Consider the following 24473-nt stretch of genomic DNA (forward strand, 5'->3'; position numbering starts at 1 on the left):
ATCGATGAACACATATGGCAGCCATTTTCTGCCAGATTTGACTTTATACTCCAGTGTTAGCTCCAGCAGAGGACAGCACTCAGACACCACACATTAACTCACATTGCTACCATGTCCTTGCTTATTCACAATCAGCATTCCTATTTAATTGTTAGTCTATACTTAATCCTTTTTGCTCTTAGTGGAGAAAATGGCTTTGTTTATATCACAGTTATAACCCCTCTTTAGCGTATTATATATAGGCCTATGTATGTTATTTTCCTACTTGCCTGACTCTTAACTCTTCCCTGTCAGGACCTGTTTGCCCTGGACGTGGAGGCCTACCGTTACAGTGGGGTGAACATGACTGGCTTTAGGATCCTGAATACGGAGAACAGCCAAGTGGCCTCCATCATAGAGAAGTGGTCCATGGAACGCCTGCAGGCCCCGCCCAAACCTGACTCTGGCCTACTGGACGGCTTCATGACGGTGAGTCATCACTAGAGCTACTGTATGGGGCCAATCGGAAATAGCGCCCTATTTACTAACTCCTATTCCCTATAACCCTTAGTCCATTTCGGACGCAGCATCTACTATGATTGGGCTATATGTCTATAACCCTTTGTTGCTCTAATCTTCTGAAAAGTTCTGAATATTATCATTATGGAATAGGGACTTATGCTGGAAGTGTTACTGCTGTGTGGCAGAGAAATCCATTCCACCGGTAGATTTTTTCCTAGATATTTTAGATATCACATTAGACCTTTGATGGAGTAAGGCAGGAATGTTGTTAGGACATAGATTATGCTTTCTCTGTGTGTGATTGTTGCCAATGTATTAGCCGTTAGTGAAACAGCCATGCTCTGAGCATCGTCTTCCTGTGAGCATCCAGCCTGTCCCAGAGGACTGAAACACACGACCTCTTGGGTCCCTGGGCTCTGAGCCCTGTGTGATAACATGCCTCCTATTGCATGGATCCAACCCCTCTCTGATAACAGCACACATCCAGTAATGACTGTTCTACAGCAGTCCTGCTACACCGCTACTCTCTCTTATCTGGGAGCACTGCCAAAATATGAACTCACCAGAGACAAGGAGAGAGGGAGGACAGGGAGGGCGAGAGAGTGAGAGTGAGAGAGATGGAGAGAAAGGGAGAGAGATGACTGGAATTAGGGTTCCAGATTCATTCCAGAACAACTGTTAAGGTGCTAAAAGTGACATATGGCTGGACTGACTGGTCATATTCCAGTTGGAGGGAAGCGGATGCTGGCTGGTTGTTGATAGCTGTGGATTGCCACTGAGGATAGAGAGCTTCCTTTAAGGTTCAAGGAACCTTGCTGAAGAGTTAGTTCCAGGGTTGTACTGTATCTTAGACCGGTTTGCCTCTTTGTAAGAGTCTTTTGTTGGATTAGTGGGTCAGTTGGTGGTGCTTCTCTCTGGAGGCCTCCAATAGACTGGGGGCAGTTGATGTATTTCTCTGACACATAGTCAATTGAAACCTAAGGAATCAACTGACTTGGTGCTTTGCCCTCCACACGCATGTACATAAATTAGCTCTCTCAGATCAATAGGTCTCCACTCCACTATTTGTAGTGGCAAGGACAACTGCAAAGCCCTCTATCAGCTGTTTGTCTTCCCATCTGTTCCTTATGTAGTCTATAAGGCTGGATGAGTATTACTTCATAAGACTGTTGTTTTTGGATCAGAGGCATCAGAAGATTTATTCCAGGGGAGGACAGTGCTGTGACCCCACTCATTAGGGAATTAATGGCATAGTTGGAAGGCGGGGATTGATTCATTAGACAAATGGCAATCAGTCAGCAGCTACTGCATATTGACATGGCGAAAGGTTCCGTAAACGTTTGATTAACGGCTTCATTTCTGAGCTGTATTTACAGTCTTGTGTGCTTAAGTACTGAACCGCTGATGTAACTTATGGACTGGCGATCATGACAGATTACACCCAGAGCAATACAAAGACTCAGCTATTTTTATACAGCTCTTTTTTTGGGCCCACCGCTTTCAAAGTTTATTGTTTGAAACCCTATGGAAATGTTGTGTATTTCTTTGTGTGTATTTGTGTGTTTGTGTGTGGATGGATCATTTTTTTCTACTAATGATGTTGGAAAGAATGGAGAGTAGATGGAAAACAGGCAAAATCATATCCAGCAAAAAGAGGTGAAGAGATAGACAAATCCTGGTTCAGGCACCAGGTTTTTAAAACCACTTTAAACACTTTAGATGTGACATTTCTGTGTGATTTAATCCCGGTTCCTCTCCTACTGTTTGATCTGCAGAACAGAGCGCTCTGAGAGATTAGAGAGAGGTGGTCCTCTCCCACCTAGCTTGGCTACAGCCTTGTTATTTCGGCTTAAATTGATCTCAGTGCCTGCCTTATTTGGCTGTGACTCACGAAAGATTCCTGTCGCCTGTAAAACCTCAGAAACAAACCCCAGGGCCAAAGAAGATAATGATTAAACCGGCGAATTTTCATTTTCACCCCAGGATGTTTTTGTCTCCTCTTTTTTTCTGGATTTGTTTGTGTGCTGCAATGCTGAATAATAAATAAAATAAAATAAAATAAAATTTTATTTGTCACATACACATGGTTAGCAGATGTTAATGCGAGTGTAGCGAAATGCTTGTGCTTCTAGTTCCGACAATGCAGTAATAACCAACAAGTAATCTAACCTAACAATTCCACAACTACTACCTTATACACACAAGTGTAAAGGGATAAAGAATATGTACATAAAGATATATGAATGAGTGATGGTACAGAACGGCATAGGCAAGATGCAGTAGATGGTATAGAGTACAGTATATACATATGAGATGAGTAATGTAGGGTATGTAAACATAAAGTGGCATAGTTTAAAGTGGCTAGTGATACATGTATTACATAAAGATGGCAAGATGCAGTAGATGATATAGAGTACAGCATATACATATACATATGAGATGAGTAATGTAGGGTATGTAAACATTATATTAAGTGGCATTGTTTAAAGTGGCTAGTGATACATTTTTACATAATTTCCATCAATTCCCATTATTATAGTGGCTGGAGTTGAGTCAGTATGTTGGCAGCGGCCACTAAATGTTAGTGGTGGCTGTTTAACAGTCTGATGGCCTTGAGATAGAAGCTGTTTTTCAGTCTCTCATTCCCTGCTTTGATGCACCTGTAATGACCTCGCCTTCTGGATGATAGTGGGGTGAACAGGCAGTGGCTCGGGTGGTTGTTGTCCTTGATGATCTTTATGGCCTTCCTGTGACATCGGGTGGTGTAGGTGTCCTGGAGGGCAGGTAGTTTGCCCCTGGTGATGCGTTGTGCAGACCTCACTACCCTCTGGAGAGCCTTACGGTTGTGGGCGGAGCAGTTGCCGTACCAGGCGGTGATACAGCCCGACAGGATGCTCTCGATTGTGCATCTGTAGAAGTTTGTGAGTGCTTTTGGTGACAAGCCGAATTTCTTCAGCCTCCTGAGGTTGAAGAGGCGCTGCTGCGCCTTCTTCACAACGGTGTCTGTGTGGGTGGACCAATTCAGTTTGTCCGTGATGTGTACACCGAGGAACTTAAAACTTTCCACCTTCTCCACTACTGTCCCGTCGATGTGGATAGGGGGGTGCTCCCTCTGCTGTTTCCTGAAGTCCACAATCATCTCCTTTGTTTTGTTGACGTTGAGTGTGAGGTTACTTTCCTGACACCACACTCCGAGGGCCCTCACCTCCTCCCTGTAGGCCGTCTCGTCGTTGTTGGTAATCAAGCCTACCACTGTAGTGTCGTCCGCAAACTTGATGATTGAGTTGGAGGCGTGCATGGCCACGCAGTCGTGGGTGAACAGGGAGTACAGGAGAGGGCTCAGAACGCACCCTTGTGGGGCCCCAGTGTTGAGGATCAGCGGGATGGAGATGTTGTTACCTACCCTCACCACCTGGGGGCGGCCCGTCAGGAAGTCCAGGACCCAGACCCAGGGTCTCGAGCTTGATGACGAGTTTGGAGGGTACTATGGTGTTAAATGCTGAGCTGTAGTCAATGAACAGCATTCTCACATAGGTATTCCTCTTGTCCAGATGGGTTAGGGCAGTGTGCAGTGTGGTTACGATTGCGTCGTCTGTGGACCTATTGGGTCGGTAAGCAAATTGGAGTGGGTCTAGGGTGTCAGGTAGGGTGGAGGTGATATGGTCCTTGACTAGTCTCTCAAAGCACTTCATGATGACGGAAGTGAGTGCTACGGGGCGGTAGTCGTTTAGCTCAGTTACCTTAGCTTTCTTGGGAACAGGAACAATGGTGGCCCTCTTGAAGCATGTGGGAACAGCAGACTGGGATAAGGATTGATTGAATATGTCCTTAAACACACCAGCCAGCTGGTCTGCGCATGCTCTGAGGACGCGGCTGGGAATGCCGTCTGGGCCTGCAGCCTTGCGAGGGTTAACATGTTTAAATGTTTTACTCACCTCGGCTGCAGTGAAGGAGAGTCCGCAGGTTTTGGTAGCGGGCCGTGTCAGTGGCACTGTATTGTCCTCAAAGCGAGCAAAAAAGTTATTTAGTCTGTCTGGGAGCAAGACATCCTGGTCCGCGACGGGGCTGGTTTTCTTTTTGTAATCCGTGATTGACTGTAGAACCTGCCACATACCTCTTGTGTCTGAGCTGTTGAATTGCGACTCTACTTTGTCTCTATACTGGGACTTAGCTAGTTTGATTGCCTTGCGGAGAGAATAGCTACACTGTTTGTATTCGGTCATGTTTCCGGTCACCTTGCCCTGGTTAAAAGCAGTGGTTCGCGCTTTCAGTTTCACGCGAATGCTGCCATCAATCCACGGTTTCTGGTTTGGGAATGTTTTAATCGTTGCTGTGGGTACGACATCGTCAATGCACTTTCTAATGAACTCGCTCACCGAATCAGCGTATTCGTCAATGTTGTTGTTGGACGCAATGCGGAACACATTCCAATCCACGTGATCGAAGCAGTCTTGAAGCGTGGAATCAGATTGGTCGGACCAGCGTTGAACAGACCTGAGCGCGGGAGCTTGCTGTTTTAGTTTCTGTTTGTAGGCTGGAAGCAACAAAATGGAGTCGTGGTCAGCTTTTCCGAAAGGAGGGCGGGGGAGGGCCTTATATGCATCACGGAAGTTAGTATAACAATTATCCAAGGTTTTACCAGCCCTGGTAGCACAATCGATATGCTGATAGAATTTAAGGAGTTTTGTTTTCAGATTAGCCTTGTTAAAATCCCCAGCTACGATGAATGCAGCCTCAGGGTGTGTGGTTTCCAGAAAGCTTCATTCTGCACCTCATTTCTTTATGCTACAATTCATCTTCCTTTGGAGAAGGAAGTCCTGCCCTGTCACGGCTTAACACGCATAATGAAAATGACCTAACAAGTCCTACGGGCTCATTAGCATAATTTCTCCTGCTTGCTAATTGCTTTAGCTTCTGTCTGTTTCACTCTGAGGCAGCTAGGCTACTCTCAAGGAGATTCCAAAAACTCCCAGGCATGACCATACATCCTACAATGTATTTCCCTGTCTTGAGTTGGAGAGGGGAGGCATTACCTTTTAACCAGCTCTCTCTTTGGGTCAGGGCAGATACCTAACCCCACGATTTGAATGTAGTTGGCCGCTGTTTTGTTTATGTCAGGAATTTGAGGATAAAATGGTGTTCATGTAATGGAAACCTAGCGACCACACCATCTGTAATCATACCAATACTTTTCCCATGAAGAACGATAGACATAGATCCAGGGCAAATTCAAATGGACACATCTGTGCTACTGGGTGGGATGCCATTTTGTGATTTGACAGCTAGGCTATCATTACATGTCCGGCTTCAGCGGAAATGGGAAAATACTTCTCAATAACAGCAGTCAAACACATGTGGAATCACATTACTCAACCATCACTCAAACAGCCATACACATACATCATATAGCAGACTGAAAGACTGGCAGAAACTCTTCCAGATGTGAAGAATGAAACAGACATAGAGAGAGTATCGAGACAGAGAGAAAGAGACCGGTTGAATGGAGAAGGAGAAAGATTGAGAAAACGGAGGAGAGAGAGAGAGAGAGAGAGAGAGAGAGAGAATAGTGAGGAGAGATTGAGAGATTAATTATTCTTTGCTCTCTTAGCCGTCCCCTTGGCTCAGCGCCTTCTCCTGATCAACCTGTCCATCACGCCGTCACCATGGCGATCTCCCTGATTGGCAGCAAGGGGCGGAGAATATGGCTGCTGCCTGCCGGAGAGAGGGGAGCTGACTCTGGCCAGCTAGCAGGCTGCTGGACAAGCCCTGAACAGACCTGACCAGCAGGGTCAACCCCCATTGTCTTCCGACAGATGGCGTCATTCTAACGTGACATGTGTTGCCATCCGCTCTATCTGCAAACGTAATATGTGTAAATATTTGTATGAACATAACAAGATTCAACAACTGAGGCATAAACTGAACAAGTTCCACAGACATGTGACTAACAGAAATTGAATAATGTGTCCATGAACAAAGGGGTCAAAATCAAAAGTAACAGTCAGTATCTGGTGTGGCCACCAGCTGCATTAAGTACTGCAGTGCATTGCCTCCTCATGGACTGCACCAGATTTGCAAATTCTTGCTGTGAGATGTTACCCCACTCTTCCACCAAGGCACCTGCAAGGTTCCAGACATTTATGGGGGGAATGGCCCTAGCCCTCACCCTCCGATCCAACAGGTCCCAGACATGCTCAATGGGATTTAGATCCAGGCTCTTCGCTGGCCATGGCAGAACACTGACATCACTCACAGAATGAGCAGTATGGCTGGTACCATTGTCATGCTGGAGGGTCATGTCAGGATGAGCCTGCAGGAAGGGTACCACATGAGGGAGGAGGATGTCTTCCCTGTAACACACAGCGTTGAGATTGCCTGCAATGACAACAAGCTCAGTCCGGTGATGCTGTGACACACCGCCCCAGACCATGACAGACCCTCCACCTCCAAATCGATCCCGCACCAGAGTACAGGCCTCTGTGTAACGCTCATTCCTTCGACGATAAACGCAAATCTGACCATCACCCCTGGTGAGATAAAACTACGACTCGTCAGTGAAGAGTACTTTTTGCCAGTCCTGTCTGGTCCAGCGACGGTGGGTTTGTGCCCGTAGGTGACGTTGTTGCCGTTGATGTCTGGTGAGGACCTTCCTTACAACAGTCCTACAGGTCCTCAGTCCAGCCTCTCTCAGCCTATTGCGGACAGTCTGATCACTGATGGAAGGATTGTGCATTCCTGGTGTAACTCATGCAGTTGTTGTTGCCATTCTGTACCTGTCCCGCAGGTGTGATGTTCGGATGTACCGATCCTGTTCAGGTGTTGTTGGTCTGCCACTGCGAGGACGATCAGCTGTCCGACCTGTCTTCCGGTAGCGCTGTCTTAGGCGTCTCACAGTACGGACATTGCAATTTATTGCCCTGGCCATATCTGCAGTCCTCATGCCTCCTTGCAGCATGCCTAAGGCACGTTCACGCAGATGAGCAGGGACCCTGGGCATCTTTCTTTTGGTGTTTTTCAGAGTCAGTAGAAAGGCCTCTTTAGTGTCCTAAGTTTTCATAACTGTGACCTTAATTGCCTACCGTCTGTAAGCTGTTAGTGTCTTAACGACCATTCCACAGGTGCAGGTTCATTAATTGTTTTTGGTTCATTGAACAAGCATGGGAAACAGTGTTTAAACCCTTTACAATGAAGATCTGTGAAGTTATTTGGATTTTTACGAATGATCTTTGAAAGACAGGGTCCTGAAAAAGGGAAGGAAATAAATTTGCTGAGTTTATATGGGAGGGAGCGATATTTCTTTACCAGATATTGACATCCTCTTCAGTCTTGGTTTTGTGATGAACCCCATTTGAACCCAATTTCTGCACCCCACAGATGAAGCTCCTCTATCTAAGCTGTGGCCGTCTGCCTCTCTCTGTATTTCAGGCCAGCTCACTCTTTTTGTGGCTAAGGGTCTTGGATTTGGGATTTGGCGCTGCATCTGTCCACATGCGGGGAGAGGAATTTGAAAGTGGAGTATGCGTGGGCATTATTCGGGCAGCTGGTTGGCATGTGTGGTAGCTGGCAGAGACAGGCAGTCTCCCAAGGCCAGAGGCTCTACTGCCACTGAGATGACCCAAAGCTAGACCATTCTCATCCTTTATCCCATTCAATACCTCTGCAAAGCACACACTGTGTGGGTGGTTTTAGGTCTTCCTATTGGATTACCATTTGACAAGATTTTACTATATTATACCACAACATTTATTGAAACATCTTGAATCTAATTGGTTATAAATCCTATTCTTTAGTCCAATCAGTGGAAGCAGACTTTAGCCCAGTTAAAACTTAGAGCTATAAATACAGAGTATGTGTGTCCATTTTGTGTTCTGGATGAGCTGCTGTCGTTTGTTGTTGGCACTGTAGTGGCTGTGTGTAGCATGCTGATGGTGTGTGTGTGTGTGTGTGTGTGTGTGTGTGTGTGTGTGTGTGTGTGTGTGTGTGTGTGTGTGTGTGTGTGTGTGTGTGTGTGTGTGTGTGTGTGTGTGCAGGTGTGTGTATGTGTAGTGGGTGTGTGTTTGTTTGGAAGCGTAGCCGGTGTCACATGCAGTGTGCACAGACACAGGGCTGCATTAATAACTATGTGCCCCACGGTATCGCCGCCAGGTTCCAGCATAGACAGGTGACCCTGGAGATGGTTTACTGCGGAAACGGAGTGATAATCTAGACTTTGGAAAAAAGGCTGGCATGTCGTTATCCCCCAATACCCCATCCCCCCACTCTGACATCCCCTTCTCCTCTCCTCTATCCCCCTTCTCCTTTCCACCATCACCCTCTCCTCCATCCACCCCTCTCCTCTCTTCTCCTCTATCCCCTTTCCTGTTTCCCTCTCCTCTCTGTCAGGGTCGGCAAGTAGCCTAGTGGTTAAGAGCGTTGGGCCATTAACCGTTCTGCCCTTGAGCAAGGCAGTAAACCCCCGACAGCGGATTAAGGCAGCCCCCCGCACTTCTCTGATTCAGAGGGGTTGGGTTAAATGTGGAAGACACACACAACTGACTAGGTCTCCTCTCCTCCAGGTACTGCTGCCAGCTCCACACATCATCCCACTGCTCCCCTGAGAGCTATGAGCCATGTTACTCTCTCCCACTATCAAACTTCTACTCTCAGTCTGAACCATGTGAAATATCTCCATGTTAAGGATCTGACTCTATATCTAACTCTTATAATCCCCCCCCCCCCCCCCCCCCCCCCTAAACACTGAGTGCTCAAAACATTAGGAACACCTTCCTAATGTTGAGTTGCACCCCCTTTTGCCCTCAGAACAGCCTCAATTCATCAGGGCATGGAATCTACAAGGTGTTGAAAGTGTTCCACAGGGATGCTGGCCCATGTTGACTCCAATGCTTCCCACAGTTGTATCAAGTTGGCTGGATGTCCTTTGGGTGGTGGACCATTCTTGATACACATGGGAAACTGAGCAGCGTTGAAGTTCTTGACACACTCAAACCGGTGCATCTGGCACCTACTACCATACCCCGTTCAAAGGCACTTAAATCTTTTGTCCTCACCATTCACCCTCTGAATGGCACACATACACAATCCATGTCTCAATTGTCTCAAGGATTAAAAATCCTTCTTTAACCTGTCTCCTCCCCTTCATCTACACTGATTGAATTTGGTCAGTCTATGTCATGGAAAGAGCAGGTGTTCCTAATGTTTTGTACACTCAGTGTATGTAATGTCATTTGAACTCAGGACAGAATTCACAAATTTGAATATCTGTTTGACTGTCTGCATAACATCGGTATCCTTCATACTGATGGTATGGGTTGTAAGGTCCCATGTGTATAACAACAAAACCCGCCAGTGTTTGGGTTTTGAGAAGGTCATCAGCATTTTGTCCTCATCCTCCATCTCCTTTCCTCATCCTCCCTCTCCTTTCCTCATCCTCCCTCTCCTTTCCTCATCCTCCCTCCCTCTCCTTTCCTTATCCTCCCTCTCCTTTCCTCATCCTCCCTCTCCTTTCCTCATCCTCCCTCTCCTTTCCTCATCCTCCCTCTCCTTTCCTCATCCTCCCTCTCTTTTCCTCATCCGCTCGCTCCTTTCCTCATCCTCCCTCTCCTTTCCTCATCCTTCACCTCCTTTCCTAATCCCGCTCTGCTATCATCATCCTCCCTCTCCTTTCCTCATCCTCCCTCTCCTTTCCTTATCCTCCCTCTCCTTTCCTCATCCTCCCTCTCCTTTCCTTATCCTCCCTCTCCTTTCCTCATCCTCCCTCTCCTTTCCTTATCCTCCCTCTCCTTTCCTCATCCACCCGCTCCTCTTTTCATCCTCCCTGTCATTTTCTCATCATCCTTCTCCTTTTCAATATTTCTCTGTCTTTGAGTATTTCTGGGAGTGACGTTGCATCTGTAATGAGCTGACGGTCTCAGCCCGGCTCAACTCCAGTCAGCGTCACGAGCCATCATTAGATCAGTTACCCACAGTGCACTGCTCCCAGCCATGTGCTGCTCTGGCTACCCACCCTGATTAAACACAGCGACAGTGGCAGATCTCTATCCTGAAGTTCCTTCCTCCCTCCGCCTGCCAGAGTTACTGTAGATCCAACACTGACGAGTGCTCAGAGAGAGGCGGGTTATGGGAAAGAGAGAGAGAGAGAGAAGGAAAAGAAGAAAGAGAGAGGGAGAGGGAGAGAGAAAGAGGGACAGGGAAGAAGATATATATATATATATTTATATATATAGAAATAGTATAGAAAAGTTAAAAAATATATAAAACAAGGAATAAATACACAGTGAATAACAATAACTTGCCTATACACAGAGAAAGTAAGAGAGATAGCGAGAGAGAGAAAGAAAGTCAGAGGACGGATGAAAGAAACGCTGGAGAAAAAGCAGTGATTGACATTGCCATGTCTATAGAGTAAGTGAAGAGTTTATTTCCAAAATGATATATCCACCAATTGTTCACATTTGTGTTTTTTCATCAGAAATTATTACTTCTGGGTACAGTCATGTAGGTCAAATATTTATGTTCTCAGATATTTTATTCATTGTCACGCCCTGACCTTAGAGAGCATTTTTATGTCTCTAGTTGGTTTGGTCAGGGTGTGATTTGGGGTGGGCATTCTATGTCTTGTTTTCTATGTTTCTTTATTTCTATGTTTTGGCCGGGTATGGTTCTCAATCAGGGACAGCTGTCTATCGTTGTCTCTGATTGGGAATCATACTTAGGTAGCCCTTTTTCCCTCCTTTCAGTGTGGGTAGTTATCTTTGTTAGTGGCACTATAGCCCTCGTCAGCTGCACAGTTGTTCATTTTGTTTCTTGTTTTGTTGGCGACATTTTAAAAGAAAATGTACGCTCACAACGCTGCACTTTGGTCCAGTTCTTTCGACGGCCGTGACATTCATAGATTATAGATGTGTATTAAAATGTGTTCTTTGCAATGTTTGTATCCTGTATATTTGACTGTGATAGGTGGATGTCTCACCTAGCTATCTTAAGATCAAAGTCGCTCTGGATAAGAGCATCTGCTAAATGACTTACACTACCGTTCAAAAGTTTGGGGTCACTTAGAAATGTCCTTGTTTTTGTAAGAAAAGCAATTTTTTTGTCCATTAAAATAACATCAAATTGATCAGAAATAGAGTGTAGACATTGTTAATGTTGTAAATGACAATTATTTTATGGAACATCTACATAGGCGGACAGAGGCCCATTATCAGCAACCATCACTCCTGTGTTCCAATGGCACGTTGTGTTAGCTAATCCAAGATTATCACTTTAAAAGGCTAATTGATCATTAGAAAACCCTTTTGCAATTATGTTAGCACAGCTGAAAACTGTTGTCCTGATTAAAGAATCAATAAAACTGGCCTTCTTTAGACTAGTTGAGTATCTGGAACATCAGCATTTGTGGGTTCGATTACAGGCTCAAAATGGCCAGAAACAAAACTTTCTTCTGAAACTCATCAGTCTATTCTTGTTCTGAGAAATTAAGGCTATTCCATGCGATACATTTCCAAGAAACTGAAGATCTCATACAACGCTGTGTAATACTCCCTTCACAGAACAGCACAAACTGGCCCTAACCAGAATAGAAAGAGGAGTGGGAGAACCCAGGGGCACAACTGAGCAAGAGGGCAAGTACATTAGAGTGTCTAGTTTGAGAAACAGACGCCTCACAAGTCCTCAACTGGCAGCTTCATTGAAGAGTACCCGCAAAACACCAGTCTTAACGTCAACAGTGAAGAGGCAACTCCGGGATACTGGCCTTCGAGGCAGAGTTCCTCTGTCCAGAGTCTGTGTTCTTTTGCCCATCTTAATCTTTTCGTTTTATTGGCCAGTCTGAGATATGGCTTTGCAACTCTGCCTAGAAGGCAAGCATCCCGGAGTCGCCTCTTCACTGTTGACGTTGACACCGGTGTTTTGCGGGTACTATTTAATGAAGATATAGATCTCATGTTACAGTATTGATTCATTTTTTTTTTTTTATATTGATGTTACAAATGTATCATTTGTACAGTTCTTTATAAAAATGTAGCTATTTGTTACATTTGACTGTGTAAAATCTACTGTAGCAGTACTACTTATATAGCGTTTCGCAAAAACACTTTATTTTTCTCTCTGAAATGAACCCATCAAGTGATAGGTTTCAAACAAATATATATTGGTCATTGAAAAACCCCATGCCACGATTAGATAGTGAAAAAACACACCAATCTCTTTCATAAGTTCTTTAATCAATAAAAGCTCATTTACCAACATTTCTGAAAATGAATATATAGTGTTTTGCAAAGAAACTCTTCAAGTATAGTTCAAGGCTACATCCAGCATCATAACAGGGCACAGCTTTATAACAGAGAGTGGCAGGTAAAGGGATTCACCTTTCCTCCTCTGCAGAATGACCTCAATGTATTGATGCACTCAAAGCTCAGTACAGTCTTGAATCCTGTTCCATTTGCTTTGACATTCATCTAGACAGTATATATACTAACCTTTGTTGAAGGTCATTGTAAACAGCAAGACACGTGGTACGACGTTATTCAAATTTCAAAATATTTCATATTCCATGTTTGGTATTTTATACATTACACTGAAATTGCTGCTCGTATCATTTGACATATATTTTAGCCACATCCTGTATAACCGATGCTCATTATAAACATACATATTAAACTGTAGCTCCGCTCAGAGAGCCCTTGGAGCAGATTCCTCTTCTTGCTCATTATCTATCGTTGCTGGGGAAACCACCAGATTCAGTTGAGTGTTTAAGGCTATTATTTCTCCTGATGCTGTGTCTTTGTCACACCACGCTGGATTCTGCTAGTTAAGCACTCTGGTTCTGCACGCAAGCACGCACGCACGCACGCACGCACGCGCGCGCGCACGCACGCACGCACGCACGCACGCACGCACGCACGCACGCACACACACACACTGTATAGCTCTCTGCTCTGCGGCTTCATGTCTGTAGTCTGCAGCAGACCCTATTCAAGGCTGGCCTGGGCAGCATTTGTATGCCTGACAGAGTGGGGCTCTTTTTAATTGGAATATCTCCTCTTAAAGACTTAAAAACTAATTTATGTTCCTGAGAGCTGAGATCAAATGGTACGCAGGAGGGAGGAGGGGGGTGAGAGGGGGTGGAGGGGGAAGAGAGAGGGAGGGGGGGTAGGGCGAAGGAGGGGGGGGGGGGGGATCACAGGGGGTTGGCTATATGTGAAGTCCACTGGGTTGGAGAAGGGAGGCTAAACCCCATCTCTTTATCACTGTAGTACTGTAACCACATTGGACCTCAGAAACCAACATCTCACTACACCCACACTATGTGTGTGGCACCCCCTTTACTGCACTGCACTGTCAGGACTAATCTCACTCACATAATCTGAACAGTTGTAACCCCCACAGGGTTTATGGTAAGAATGAGCTATACAGATAACACAGATTTTGATATCAAACTAATCTAGTTCTCACACAATAATACACGTTCAAGTGGTCACTCTCATCAGTACCCACAACGTTCTCTCAGAATTACCCATGATGCAGTGTTTTGTTGTTCAGGGATGTAATGTCGCTGTGAGCCACGGGTGAGTCAGGTATAAACCTGCAGCTGCTCAGACATGTACACACACACATGCACATAAACACACATGCATGTACAAAGAGAGCTCAAAAACAAGGCCTCTGGGCTACGTTCCTCCTCTTCAAAACAAAAAGACATCATGAAAGCCAAAGGGAATCTGATGGCATGGTCTCACTTTGACTCTTTTCTTACTTTGACTGAAAGGGCCTCTCATCAGACAGCTGCGCACAGGGCTTCTTTCGGTGTTATAGAGCAGAGACATTCTTCTTCTATTCAATCCCTTACTTCCAGGATTATAGGCAGGGCCTGGAGGACATTTTCTTAGTTGTTTGAATGAAATATATTCAATACAAGGTCACAGTCATGTTAGAATACAGGATCGGGTGATGAGCCACCATGATAAACGTCTCATGCAAAATTCAGTAAGAAAAGATACTACCACAGTCCTAGCTTTGCGATGGATATTATCCAATTCACATTTATTCTGGCAATAATACTAAGAATGTGTAAAGAAGTTCCGCAATTTACTGTTAGGCTCACAATGACTGACTCACAAGAGCTGGAGGTTTAGAATAGACTGTCTATTCAAAATCCTCGTCCAAGTCCCCCTAACAACACATCTCGCGCACGCCAAGCTAACATTAGACTTATATTAGACCTCTGTTATGTAAATTAAAGTTCACTTAGAAAATAACACTACCCTATGGACTGTGGGCAAACAGATGACCTGTCCAATTCAACAGTTGGTTACATTTTGAAGGGTAATGTAGTCTTGGATGACCAGTTCAATTCCACATTGGTATAGTTCTTAAACATAATGTATAATGGTCCTGTCATATTGTCCTGAGGGTCAAATAAGGGATGGCGTCATTTAAGGGTCAGAGTTCAGAGTTAATGAAATGGCCCCAGTGCTCCCTCCTTGCAGTCAGTGTCCTCTTATTAAAGAGAGAAAATCAATTAGGCAGATTAACTATTTAGTCACTTTCCACGATCATATTCATTAGGCACCAAACGGAAGAAAACGGACTAAAATGGGGAAGGATCACTAGAACAGGTCCAATCAGAAACGCTTGTTTTTGTTTTCCGTTTCAAAATGTTTTGCGACAGTGTGTCCAAATGAATAGGACCAGGTGTCCAATCTGCCCCGTGGGTCCTGTCTGTACTGGGGTGGGGGAAAGAGTGGAGAAGGGGGCTCTAGCAGAAATGAAGAGAGACAATAAAACAGACACACAGCAAGAATGTGAAGCAGCTTGATCTTGAGACTCTTCTTCTTTTTACAAGATGGGATTTTCACGGAACATGAAAGCAAACTCACTCAGCTACAGTCAAAGTACCTGAAGGTATAAAAACCAAAGCTTACCTTTCTCAAATAAATCTTAGAAAGGAACAAACCATTTTTCTTCCTTTTTCTTCCAGTTGCCGCTGCTGCTTTTAGACTGTACTCCTCCAGTGGGAGTGTGACAGTGCAGTGAAGTGAAAAGGTTTTGCTCAGCCTGCGGCGATTCCTCATGGTAGCAACCTGATGGCAGGCGACGGTGATCTGCTAGACTCTATGTTTGTGCGTGTGTGTGTGTGTGTGTGTGTGTGTGTGTGTGTGTGTGTGTGTGTGTGTGTGTGTGTGTGTGTGTGTGTGTGTGTGTGTGTGTGTGTGTGTGTGTGTGTGTGTGTGTGTGTGTGTGTGTGTGTGTGTGTGCCTGCGTGCATTGCTGCAACCTCTGGGAGACAAGTCTCTAGTTAGGTGTGAGATGTGAGATCTGTTCAGTGTGGATTACAGGAGAGCAAGAAGTGAGAGAAGTGGAGTATGAAATTATAGATTTTGTTATTTTCAGAAAGGGCCTTTAGAGAGGAGCTAAAATTAGCAGCTGTGTGATGTAATGTGTTTTTGACCAACAGCCAACATCTTACATCTATTTGTGGGCACAGCTAATAATACAACAACTGCTGCTTGGAGGTTTTTATGAGCTTTATCTATTAGTAATTCCTGGATCTCTGTGCAGTCAAGAGAGACACAGTTGTATTTCTATGATATTTGTCCACCACACACTGTTCACCTCAAGACAAAACAAGCCATAGGAAGACCATAGGGAGGATCAAAGAACTCTCCTGAAAGGACAACTAATCCTGCCAGTCCTGGGGTAATTCACACACCCATTCAGACCTCTGCTCTCCCCGGCTAATTACTTTTACCCTAACTATCACAAAACTCTGCTGTTTTTCAATCAGTTTCCCTGTTCCCTGTTTTAAAGTCATAAAGCCTGATGACTCTCCTCATGAGTTTGGCCATTAAGGAGAAGAGAAAATGGACTAGATAATCTGGGTAGAGGAGGTCTGTTTGTGTGTGTGTGTGTGTGTGTGTGTGTGTGTGTGTGTGTGTGTGTGTGTGTGTGTGTGTGTGTGTGTGTGTGTGTGTGTGTGTGTGTGTGTGTGCGTGCGTGCGTGCGTGCGTGCGTGCGTGCGTGCGTGCGTGCGTGCGTGCGTGCGTGCGTGCGTGCGTGCGTGCGTGCGTGCGTGCGTGCGTGCGTGCGTGCGTGCGTGTGCATGCGTGCCTGTGTCTCTGTGTGATCGTGCATGTGCACTAGGTAGGGTGAGACTATCAGGTCCCTAATGGAGAAACCCTGCTGGGGGGAGGTACTTGTCGTCTGGAAGAGGGTAGTGAGAGGGAGCACAGACCCACATTACAAGCCCAAATGGCCCTATTGTGAACACGCATTGGAAAAACTGCCCATGCTAGATTAGATAACCTAGGGCCCTCAACAACAACAATGAGGTTGTGTGTGTGTGTGTGTGTGTGTGTGTGTGTGTGTGTGTGTGTGTGTGTGTGTGTGTGTGTGTGTGTGTGTGTGTGTGTGTGTGTGTGTGTGTGTGTGTGTGTGTGTGTGTGTGTGAGAGAGAGAGGATAAAAGAAAGGGAGAAAGTTGGCAAAGAAAGAGAGGGAGAAAGACTGGGTGTGAGGCAATGACATTAAATGTGTGGCTGAAAACAGATGATTTCCTATTTAACACTCCATTGAGTTCCCCCATTATTCTGGGTCCTGGCTGGAGCCATTATGGTGGCAGTAGTTTCCCCCTGGTTCACAATAACAGCCATCTGCAGCCACACACTGCTGCTTCAATTTCCCCACAATGGAGCCACTGAGAATATCAGACATGCTGCAGTACACGGAGTGTGTGTCTATGTTTGTGTGTGGGTGTGTGTCTGTGTGTGTGCACAGTACCCTGCCCGACAGACTAACAGCAATCAACAGCCCACCCATCACCATCTCAGTAATAGAGAGAATGGGTTCAATAGGCGACATTGTCAACAGATGTTTTCTGTGGAAATGATCTTGCAGTGAAAATTGGAGGGACTTTTCATTTTCTAGTATGACAGAATAGCATCCAGTAATGGAGGAGTAGAGGGAGAGAGGGGAAGAGGGAGAGAGGGGAAGAGGGAGAGAGGGGAAGAGGGAGAGAGGGGAAGAGGAATCGAGGGAGAGAGGGGAAGAGGAATAGAGGGAGAGAGGGGAAGAGGGAGAGAAAGAGAGAGTGGAAGAGGGAGAGAGGGAGAGAGGGGAAGAGGGAGAGAGGGAGAGAGGGGAAGAGGGAGAGAGGGGAATAGGGAGAGAGGGGAAGAGGGAGAGAGAGGGGAAGAGGAATAGAGGGGGAGAGGGGAAGAGGGAGAGAGGGGGAGAGGGGAAGAGGGAGAGAGTGAGAGAGGGGAAGAGGGAGAGAGTGGGGAAGAGGGAGAGAGGGGGAGGGGGAGAGGGGAAGAGGGAGAGAGGGAGAGAGGGGAAGAGGAATAGAGGTGGAGAGGGAGAGAGGGGAAGAGGGGAAGAGGGAGAGAGGGGAAGAGGAATAGAGGGGGAGAGGGAAAGAGGGGAAGAGAGAGAGAGAGGGGAAGAGGAATAGAGGGGGAGAGGGAGAGAGGGGAAGAGGGAGAGAGGGGAAGAGGGAAAGAGGGGAAGAGGGAAAGAGGGGAAGAGGGAGAGAGAGGGGAAGAGGAATAGAGGAGGAGAGGGGAAGAGGGGGAGAGGGAGAGAGGGGAAGAGGGGAAGAGGGAGAGAGAGAGGAAGAGGAATAGAGGGGGAGAGGGGAAGAGGAAGAGAAGGAGAGGGGGAGAGAGGGAGAGGGATAGAGGGGAAGAGGGAGAGAGGGGAAAAGGGAGAGAGAGGGGAAGAGAGGGAGAGAGCTTTTCACATTCACTTCACACACATTGTGTCTGATTCTGGTGTGCGGTAACAGGCTGTAATGGTGGACCAGAATTGAATGATTTGTTTTTCCTTTTTAATAAAACCCATAGACCCAGAAACAAATACCAACAGATACCAGGTAGCAGTTTTAATGTGTGCACAAGTCTTAGTAATAGTATCACAGTCAAGGAAGGGGAAACACACACATCCATCAGTGTGCTAGGGCGAGTGAGCTCGTGAGAGGATGGAAAAGGAGAGAGAAAGAAGAGAGAGAAAGAGTAAGAGAAAGAGAGATAGAAAGAGCAAGAGAGCGATGGAGGGGCAGACAGAGAGATGGCGGGAGTGAGAAGGAGAGAGAGAAAGAGGGATAGCCAGATGGAGAGTTGGTGGGAGACGGTGGAATGTGACACTGAGACTGTGTGGAGGATAATGAGACACAGTGGCAGCCTGGGCCTCGGTATGCTTTTGGACTTTTTGCCAAACAATGATGCCCTGCAAACCCAATTAAAGGGCAGATTTCCCCCAGGAAGAATAAAAATGTGAAATTATCCCTGCTTGTTAAACTTGTCACTTAATTTCAATCAAATTATTACTTATGATCCCAGGGCTAATTGTTCTTTTCTCTCTCTCTCGCCTCTGTTTAGGTTTCAGTGACAGGAAGAGGCTGTTCTGTGTCTGGTGAATGGGTTTATCATAGATAGCAGAGCATTTACTATTAGATGTGTGTCTGACTTCAGATGCATCATTTCTCTACTGTGGCTTACAGACAATATTCTAAACGGTGAACCTTTTTTTACAGTGGCAGTGTCAGCAGTAGGGGCTATATTTAGATGGTTGTACTTTGTATTTCTCGATGGCGGATTATCGAGGTCCACATTTTTCCCTTTTCCATCCGTTTCTTTTTCATGTGTCTTTTCTGTTGGTTATTGTGATGTCTGCCAAAGCTACATTTTGCTGTCAACAAACAGACAAAGGACTTTAATGTTCCATTGGATTATCACAGTCACATTGTGTTGATATACATAAACTGTTGTGGCCTTGTTTTACTTAGAGAGCAACGAGGAGTAAGTAAGTAAGCTATCCATAGACAGACAGAGGTTCTAATGTAGTTGACTACAGTGACATAGAGCTGCTATCCATAGACAGACAGAGGTTCTAAAGTAGCTGACTACAGTGACATAGAGCTGCTATCCATAGACAGACAGAGGTTCTAAGGTAGTTGACTACAGTGACATAGAGCTACTATTCATAGACAGACAGAGGTTCTAATGTAGTTGACTACAGTGACATAGAGCTGCTATCCATAGACAGACAGAGGTTCTAAAGTAGCTGACTACAGTGACATAGAGCTGCTATCCATAGACAGACAGAGGTTCTAATGTAGTTGACTACAGTGACATAGAGCTGCTATCCATAGACAGACAGAGGTTCTAATGTAGTTGACTACAGTGACATAGAGCTGCTATCCATAGACAGCCAGAGGCTCTAAGGTAGTTGACTACAGTGACATAGAGCTGCTATCCATAGACAGACAGAGGTTCTAATGTAGTTGACTACAGTGACATAGAGCTAATATCCATAGACAGACAGAGGCTCTAAGGTAGTTGACTACAGTGACATAGAGCTACTATTCATAGACAGACAGAGGTTCTAAGGTGGTTGACTACAGTGACATAGAGCTTGCTATCCATAGACAGACAGAGGTTCTAAGGAAGTTGACTACTGTGACATAGAGCTGCTATCCATAGACAGACAGAGGTTCTAAGGTGGTTGACTACAGTGACATAGAGCTTGCTATCCATAGACAGACAGAGGTTCTAAGGAAGTTGAGTACAGTGACATAGAGCTGCTATCCATAGACAGACAGAGGTTCTAAGGTAGTTGACTACAGTGACATAGAGCTACTATTCATAGACAGACATAGGTTCTAAGGTAGTTGACTACAGTGACATAGAGCTGCTAACCATAGACAGACATAGGTTCTAAGGTAGTTGACTACAGTGACATAGAGCTGCTATCCTTAAACAGACAGAGGTTCTAATGTAGCTGACTACTGTGACATAGAGCTGCAATGCATAGACAGACAGAGATTATAAGGTGGCTGACTACAGTGACATAGAGCTGCTATCCATAGACAGACAGAGATTCTAAGTTGGTTGACTACAGTGACATAGAGCTGCTATCCATCGACAGACAGAGGCTCTAAGGTAGTTGACTACAGTGACATAGAGCTACTATTCGTAGACAGACATAGGTTCTAAGGTAGTTGACTACAGTGACATAGAGCTGCTAACCATAGACAGACATAGGTTCTAAGGTAGTTGACTACAGTGACATAGAGCTGCTATCCATAAACAGACAGAGGTTCTAATGTAGCTGACTACTGTGACATAGAGCTGCTATGCATAGACAGACAGAGATCCTAAGGTGGCTGACTACAGGGACATAGAGCTGCTATCCATAGACAGACAGAGATTCTAAGTTGGTTGACTACAGTGACATAGAGCTGCTATCCATAGACAGACAGAGGTTCTAAGGTAGTTGACTATAGTGACATAGAGCTGCTATCCATAGACAGCCAGAGGTTCTAAGGTAGTTGACTACAGTGACATAGAGCTGCTATCCATAGACAGACAGAGGTTCTAAGGTAGTTGACTACAGTGACATAGAGCTGCTATGCATAGACAGACAGAGGCTCTAATGTGGTTGACTACAGTGACATAGAGCTGCTATCCATCGACAGACAGAGGCTCTAAGGTAGTTGACTACAGTGACATAGAGCTACTATTCGTAGACAGACATAGGTTCTAAGGTAGTTGACTACAGTGACATAGAGCTGCTAACCATAGACAGACATAGGTTCTAAGGTAGTTGACTACAGTGACATAGAGCTGCTATCCATAAACAGACAGAGGTTCTAATGTAGCTGACTACTGTGACATAGAGCTGCTATGCATAGACAGACAGAGGTTCTAAGGAAGTTGAGTACAGTGACATAGAGCTGCTATCCATAGACAGACAGAGGTTCTAAGGTAGTTGACTACAGTGACATAGAGCTACTATTCATAGACAGACATAGGTTCTAAGGTAGTTGACTACAGTGACATAGAGCTGCTAACCATAGACAGACATAGGTTCTAAGGTAGTTGACTACAGTGACATAGAGCTGCTATCCATAAACATACAGAGGTTCTAATGTAACTGACTACTGTGACATAGAGCTGCTATGCATAGACAGACAGAGATCCTAAGGTGGCTGACTACAGGGACATAGAGCTGCTATCCATAGACAGACAGAGATTCTAAGTTGGTTGACTACAGTGACATAGAGCTGCTATCCATAGACAGACAGAGGTTCTAAGGTAGTTGACTATAGTGACATAGAGCTGCTATGCATAGACAGACAGAGGTCCTAAGGTGGTTGACTACAGTGACATAGAGCTGCTATCCATAGACAGCCAGAGGTTCTGCGGTAGTTGACTACAGTGACATAGAGCTGCTATGCATAGACAGACAGAGGCTCTAATGTGGTTGACTACAGTGACATAGAGCTGCTATCCATCGACAGACAGAGGCTCTAATGTGGTTGACTACAGTGACATAGAGCTGCTATCCATCGACAGACAGAGGCTCTAATGTGGTTGACTACAGTGACATAGAGCTGCTATCCATAGACAGACAGAGGGTTTTAAGGCTTTATTGTTGTTGACTCCAGGCCTGGAGATCAGAGTGACGTCAACTTACCAACATTACATCCAGGAATACGAATTTTCCGATCCTTTGTTCGTACCACCACCCAGGGCATTTGATCTGATTCCAGGGACCGACCTAAAACAACGTCGCCACAGAAGAGGTAAACGGAGCGGCCTTCTGGTCCATCTTCGGAGGCGAGCACACCACCCACCGCTTCCGAATATATTACTCGCTAATTTCCAGTCTCTAGATAACCTGTCTAGGACTGGGGTTCCTCGCCAACAGCCAATGAAATAGCAGGGCGCCAAATTCAATCAACAGAAATCTCATAATTCAATTTTCTCAAACATACAAGTATTAGACACCATTTTAAAGATAACATTCTCGTTAATCCAACCACAGTGTCCAATTTCAAAAAAGCTTTTCGGGCGAAAGCAGAACATATCATTATGTTTGGTCAGCAACTAGTCACAGAACGCATACAGCAATTTTCCAAACAAAGAGAGGAGTCACAAAAAGCAGAAATATTGATAAAATGAATCACTAACCTTTGATATTCTTCATCAGATGACACTCCCGGGACAACATGTTACACAATACATGTATGTTTTGTTCGATCAAGTTCATATTTATATCCAAAAACCTCTGTTTACATTTGGCTTTACCTCCAAAACATCCTGTGAATTTGCACAGAGCCACATCAAATCACAGAAATACTCATAATAAACATGGATAAAAGATACAAGTGTTATTCACAGATTTAAAGATATACCTCCTTAATGCAACCGCTGTGTCAGATTTTAAAAAACTTTACGGAAAAAGCAAACCATGCAATAATCTGAGTACGGCGCTCAGACAACAAATCAACCCAAAGAGATATCCGCCATGTTGGAGTCGACATAAGTCAGAAATAGCATTATAAATATTCACTTACCTTTAATGATCTTCATCAGAATGCACTCCCAGGAATCCCAGTTACACAATAAATGTTTGATTTGTTCCATAAAGTCCATCCTTTATGTCCAAATTACTCTTTTTGGTTCGCTCATTCAGTACACAATCTAAACTCACGACGCGTGGGCAGGTCCAGGCAAAAGTTCAGACGAAGAGTTTTTTCAGGTTTTCGCCTGCCATTTGAGTTATGTTATACTCACAGACATCATTCAAACAGTTTTAGAAACTTCAGAGTGTTTTCTATCCCAATCTACTAATAATATGCATATATTAGCAACTTGGACTGAGTAGCAGGCAGTTTACTCTGAGCACGCTTCTCATCCAAACGTGAAAATGCTGCCCCCAATCGATAACAAGATAACAAGGTAGACGAAATTAGGGCAAGGGTTGCTTTCCAGAGAGACACCAGGGATTGTAACATACTCTGTTTCACGGAAACATGGCTCTCTCGGGATATGTTGTTGGAGCCGGTACAGCCACCAGGATTCTGGCGGGGGTGTATGCTTCATGATTAACAACTCATGGTGTAATCATAATAATATACAGGAACTCAAGTCCTTTTGTTCACCTGACCTAGAATTCCTCACAATCAAATGCTGACTGTATTATCTCCCAAGATAATTCTCGCCGGTTATTATCACAGCCGTGTATATCCCCCCTCAAGCTACATTTATGGTAGCTTGGGATTTTAACAAAGCAAATTTGAGAACAAGGCTACCTAAATTCTATAAGCATATTGATTGTAGCACTCATACGGGCAATACACTGGATCACTGCTACTCTATCTTCCGCGATGCATACAAGGCCCGCCCTCCTTTCGGCTAATCTGACCACAACTCCATTTTGCTCATCCCCTCCTATAGGCAGAAACTCAAACAGGATGTACCTGTGACAAGAACTATTCAACGCTGGTCTGACCAGTCGGAATCCACGCTTCAAATTTGTTTTGATCACGCAGACTGGGACATTTTCCGGGGAGCCTCAGAGAATAATATTGATTTATATGCTGATTCGGTGAGTGAGTTTATAAGAAAGTGCATTGGAGATGTACCCACTGTGACTATTAAAACCAACCCTAACCAGAAACCGTGGATAGGTGGCAGCATTTGCTCAAAACTGAAAGCGCCTACCCCCACATTTAACCATGGAAAGATGACTGGGAATATGGCCGAATACAAACAGTGTAGTTATTCCCTCCGCAAGGCAATCAAACAAGCGAAATGCCGGTATAGGGACAAAGTGGAGTCGCAATTCAATGGCTCAGACACGAGACGTATGGGGCAGGGTCTACAGGCAATCACGGACTACTAAAAGAAAACCAGCCACGACACGTCTTGCTTCCAGACAAACTAAACACTTTATTTTCCCACTTTGAGGATAATACAGTGCCCCCGACACGGCCCGCTACCAAGGACTGCGGGCTCTCCCTCTCCTCCGTGGCCGACATGAGTAAGACATTTAAACGTGTTAACCCTCGCAAGGCTGCTGGCCCAGAAGGCATCACTAGCTGCATCTTCAGAGCATGCGCAGACCAGCTGGCTGGTGTGTTTACGGACATGTTCTCCCTATCCCAGTCTGCTGTCCCCACATGCTTCA

General features: G+C 45.2%; 1 protein-coding gene across 1 annotated transcript in view; it reads left to right on the plus strand.

Moving 5' to 3' along the window:
* LOC120031313 (glutamate receptor ionotropic, kainate 2) overlaps positions 1–24473 on the plus strand; it is a 284742-nt gene that overhangs the window by 115339 nt on the left and 144930 nt on the right. The window contains exon 6 of the mRNA XM_038977019.1: positions 295–468. Within this exon, the coding sequence (XP_038832947.1) occupies positions 295–468 (174 nt within the window). The remainder of the gene's footprint in view (positions 1–294; positions 469–24473) is intronic.

This window comes from Salvelinus namaycush, chromosome 37 (genome assembly GCF_016432855.1).
Source record: "Salvelinus namaycush isolate Seneca chromosome 37, SaNama_1.0, whole genome shotgun sequence".
NCBI classification, from domain to species: Eukaryota; Metazoa; Chordata; class Actinopteri; order Salmoniformes; family Salmonidae; genus Salvelinus; species Salvelinus namaycush.